Source organism: Montipora foliosa, chromosome 6, assembly GCF_036669935.1.
Source record: "Montipora foliosa isolate CH-2021 chromosome 6, ASM3666993v2, whole genome shotgun sequence".
Taxonomy (NCBI): domain Eukaryota; kingdom Metazoa; phylum Cnidaria; class Anthozoa; order Scleractinia; family Acroporidae; genus Montipora; species Montipora foliosa.
Window position 1 is genome coordinate 27,175,932 of NC_090874.1, and position 5,000 is coordinate 27,180,931.

The window sequence follows — 5,000 nt, forward strand, 5'->3', positions numbered from 1 at the left end:
GTTTGTAGTGTGCGGATTTATTTTGTTCGGAGATTGCTGAGGTATTTTGTGTCCAGTGGGAGAATTTATTTTGTTTGCAGTGCATTACATTTTGCTAGATGAGCGACTTTTTGTAATGTTGTTAAATTACTACCTCTGGTACCCTGGGTTTCAGAAGAATTTTTTTTCAAGGTCGGAGAGAAAGCTCAGCGATTCCAAATCAAACGTCGGGGACCAAAAAAAAAAAAAGCCGGGGACCAAAAAAAAAAAGCCTCTGGTCGCACGACCCCAGAACCTCCTTTCCATGGAAAGTTCAGATTTTTCGTCAAACCAGTTTTGGCCGCCAAGCTGAGACTGCTTCCCACGTGACGCAATGAAGTGCATCATTTACAAACATTCCTGAAAATTGCGATTACAGTGATGGCTATTCATTTCAACAGCTTTAATAATTTTGGAGCAATTTTAACGATGTTGTATTGATTTTAAGTGCGTAAGCTTGATTTATATGATGAATTTTTTTTCCCTTAGAGCGAAACTTTATAGTTGAACGTGTTTAAAACAGGATACCGTAATAGCAAAGAGCTAGAAATCACTGCCTACATTGCAGAATGGAAGACTTCGAGATGCGAGAAACTTTTGTCTGTCCTTACCATTTTTCGTCCATAAGTCCTCCGTTCCCAGACACAGTTGACAAGTTCAACAGTTAATTTCCCCGACCGCTCTCAAACGAGCTTGAGTATCTACAAGCGCTCTCGTGCGCGAATCGAAAAGCAAAATAATTTAACTATTATTAAAATGGATCTTTTCACGTTGTCAAAGCCGTTATAGTGGGTGAAGGCACTGAAGCAGCACACGGACCATCGAGACAGGGACGTATACAAAACATGGACCCCAGGTCCATGGACCACCACTTTGGACCCGGGCCATGGACCCCCTCGTGAACCCGGTCCATGGACTACCCCTATGGACAACCCCACATTATGTACAGTTTCAAGCAGAAAAATCTTTAGACGCGAAAGAGAAGTCATCTTGGCACTTATCTGGACAATTTAAGGACGTTCGCGCGAAAATTTTTCAACATTGATTTTTTTCTGAAACTTTTACCACTGTAAGATGAGGAGTTAGTCATGTCAGAAATGTAAAAAAAATGGGGGGTCACCGACTTCGTTTTGGAAAGAACATGCCCTGAAAAGCACACAAAATGTGACAAAATCGGGCTTCGTTAGCGAATAAGGTTAGTGTCTATAAACCCAAATATATTGCAATTAAATCTTTAAAGTGAAATCTTCTCTGCCAAATATTGTTTAAGTGGACTTATTAAGTGAATTTAGTCAACTGTTGAGGTTCCTCAAAGATCAAGTTCGCATTTAGCGACCACAGTTTCACGAGCCTTGCTGCCGCAAGATGGCAGAATTTGTTGTCCCGTGAGCATGTCCCGTGTCCCTTCTCACATTGATTTTTTGTTCATTTTTGGACAACGTGGAGATAATTGTAAATAAAATCCGTTTCTGGAAAGAAAAATAGGGGTCACCGAAAGTCCAAGACCGTTAAATCCAGGCAAAGCTATAGCAATGGCCTTTTGCCCTGTCATTTCTCATTTTATTACTTACCGCGCGCGCTCGTGTATGACGTGGCGAGTTCATTTGCGTGCGCAGTAAGGATGCGCAGAAACAATTGGCGCAAACGTCCTTAAGCAATAATTATTGTCTCCTACAGAGACATGAAAAATTCAGGAGGCTTCAACGGGATTCGAACCCATGACCTCTGCGAGGCCGGTGCAATGCTCCAACTGAACCTTGAAGCCACCCAGTTGGGAGCAGGTCATGTTTTGCATACATCGTCCTCTTGGGGCCTTAGCATGCCTTTTTATCCTGGCATGTCTTATGCCACGCTGGTAGGTCTCGACTTAGCCCAGTCGTTGGCTCAGTTGGTTGGACATCGGACAACTGTGCGGGAGGTCGCAGGATCAAAACCCTGGCCGGACCAACACACAGGTTCTTTAAATAACTGAGGAGAAAATGCTGCCTTTGTAATAACATCTGCAAATGGTTAGACTCTCTAGTCTTTTCAGATATGGACGATAAACCGTAGGTTCCTGTATACCGGCCGAAAAAATATTGTGTCATTTGTTTTTTTCTTAATTAACCGCGTAAGGTTATGCGAGAAGATCTTCGTGTGTAGACGAGGATTGCGTGAACATATCACGCTAGCATGTACCTTGTAGTATGTAGGTGTATGTGCAAAAGCAGTCTGGCAAAGTTCCCCACAAAGTGTTGTTCATTCACCCTAAAAAGCCACTAGGGTAGTGGTCAACTACATATTAGGTGGTATAGGTGTCTATCAGAGACAAATGTTTAAAACAGTAGCCCATACCTGGGAGCAACGTTTTCACAAACCACGATTTATTGACGTCATAGCGTCACCGAACGGGAACTGTCTTTGTTTCTTGAGGAAAAGGTAGTCTAAAAATAGATTGGTCCACTAAACTGCCTTGAAATTGGCTTAATATAGAAGTTGTTCGCCCATAGCCATGGGCTCGTGCTTAAATTGTTCAGATAAGTGCGATAATCACTCTTTCTTTCTTTCGTCTAAAGATTTTTCTGCTTGTAACTTTACAAAATAAGGGGTGGTCCACAGGGGTAGTCCATGGACCCGCTCCATGAAGGGGTCCATGGACCGGGTCCATAGGGGTGGTCCATGGACCTGGGGTCCATGTTTTGTATACGTCCTCGAAACAGTTCGGCTTTTTCCTGTCGGGCGGTGAGGGCTAACAGCTGTTGAGAACCGGTTTTCCCATTTGTCCAATCACAAACTCCCTCGAACGTAATGCCCATTCAGCGAACTAGGACAAATTCTGTCCCAATTTGATGACATGGAAATGAGGTTATGGGGTCGTGCGACCAGAGGCATTTTTTTTTCGTCCTCGACCATTGGAGAAGTTTGATCTTGGACCCCTACCCCTAGAGAGAAGTAAAATTTTCACCAGGCAACGGTCGTGTCCTGTCCCAGACTGGAGCAAGCGGCGGATTCTTCGTGAAAACTGGCTTATTCTCAAAGCATGTGGTGATTGTTTTGGGGCTCTGGGCCTTTATGCTTATCGTTTGTTATCGATCTTCACGTGAGAATCGACAAAAGGCCAAATCAAGCCCATTTGGGAGGTTAAATCGTCCTCGATCGCGGCGTGATCAGTGGCTTCAGAGGTTGCAAGTTTCCAGCCTTGTCTTGTTTTAATGAAGAATTGGAGCAAATTTCAAAACCAGCCCAGAACGCCTTGAATCGACACGAGGACACAAGGTGAAGTAAGAGTAAGTTTTTAATATATTTCCCTCGCTGTAAACTAAGATTAGCTGATTTCTTTTCTGCAATTCATGTTTCCCATATAACCCTACGCTGAGCATTTAAATTATGTGTTTGGGTAATCCGTGGTGCTCGTAATTTGAAATCGGCCACGCGCTCTCGCACGATTACTCCCTGAATTGTACTCAACTCTGTCCTATTACTATTAAATTTCTAGATCTTTGAGGCCAGTAATAAATACAAGATTTAAAACGGACCGTACTGTAAAATACGGGCTGGCCCGTCAAATAATTTGGCCACTCATGGTGCGCACACTACTACTGAGAGAGGTCTGACAAGTGGTATCCGTAGAGAGCAAAACAGCACTTACCAGTGTTTGTGACAACGAGCTTACCTGGTTTCGTTTGTACTCTTGTACAGAGATTTCGAAGAGTTGAGCATTTGTAATGCCAATTCCACAAAACGTAAGATAATTCTTAAAAACCTGTCAATAACAGCAAAAAGAACCTGTGAGAACTTCCATTTAAAAACTAAACGTTGAACTAGCTTACGTCTCTAAAGCATGATTTCGTACTTGAAGAACCTTCTTTTCCGCCATATTGAACGAGCGTGCGAAAGATCTTCTTCTGACGTCGGGGCGATGAAGGCTTGTTCGTCACATGCGGATTTTTTTTTCCAAATTGAATTTTTATCGGATGCGCTTATTGTTTCACAGGATCCGGGACCATCTTTGCTTAACGGTAAGAAAAAAATTATACTGCAAAAAATATTTAGAAAATTGTTCTTTCCACACTTCGGTTCTTTTTCCCGTTTAGGCATCTGTGACTGTTACACTTCACCAATTGGGCCAACAATTAAAGGTCAATGTTTCGTTACTTGATACAGCCCTGTGACGAGAGTGTCATCTAGGATACATTTAAGGACGGTGCCTACTAATTCAAAGGTATTTTTGCCCCGGTTTATGATTATGCGGGAAATGTAGATCTTAACCAGTGAAGGGGTAAGATAATTCAAGAACAATATTTGTAAAAAGCTTTAAAATACAGAGCCATGTATGGTGTTCTTTCTCAAACTGAAGCTTAATTATCTCTGAGAAATGGATGGTTGACCCCAATTTTCTTTTTGCATACCAATAGTACTTACTAAGATCTACTTTCTCTGCATAATTCTAAACGGCACAAAAAATATCTTGAGATGCGCAGAACGTATGCGCAATAAAAATAGCAAGCACCGTCCTTGAGTGTCGTAGTGGTGGCACCGAGAACCAACCGGCCAGAGTACAGGCTTACTCTTGTTGGGATCGATTAGCAGCCGCTTTTTGGGGGAAAGGAACCCGCGGGGAGAAACCATGACCGAACCCGAGAGAGCGACGGAAATCGAGCCTAGCATCTTACTCTGTTACTCTGTATTGAGTCATCTACCCTAACCGCGGACCCTTTTGCTCAAGTAAGGAAAGCATATGGATCGGACAACCGTGCAGGAGGTCGTTGCTTTTGGGGGGATCAACACTCAGGATCAAAATAACAAAGGAAAAAGTGCTGTCTTTGTAATCACATCTGCAAATGAATGTCACTTTCTTCTTTATGGACTATTTGGTATCCGCTTTATCTGACAGCCCTTCAATTACACCAGCGGTCATCTGGGAAGATGGCCACGAAATTTGAAGCTCCGAAGTAAAGGGTAGAAAGTAGAAAAATTTGTTTTATTAGTTTGTTTTCAGTGTC

General features: G+C 42.7%; 1 protein-coding gene across 1 annotated transcript in view; it reads right to left on the bottom strand.

Moving 5' to 3' along the window:
- Nucleotides 1-5,000, bottom strand: part of LOC138007060 (cGMP-specific 3',5'-cyclic phosphodiesterase-like) — a 104,245-nt gene that overhangs the window by 68,625 nt on the left and 30,620 nt on the right. The window contains exon 4 of the mRNA XM_068853750.1: nucleotides 3,671-3,760. Within this exon, the coding sequence (XP_068709851.1) occupies nucleotides 3,671-3,760 (90 nt within the window). The remainder of the gene's footprint in view (nucleotides 1-3,670; nucleotides 3,761-5,000) is intronic.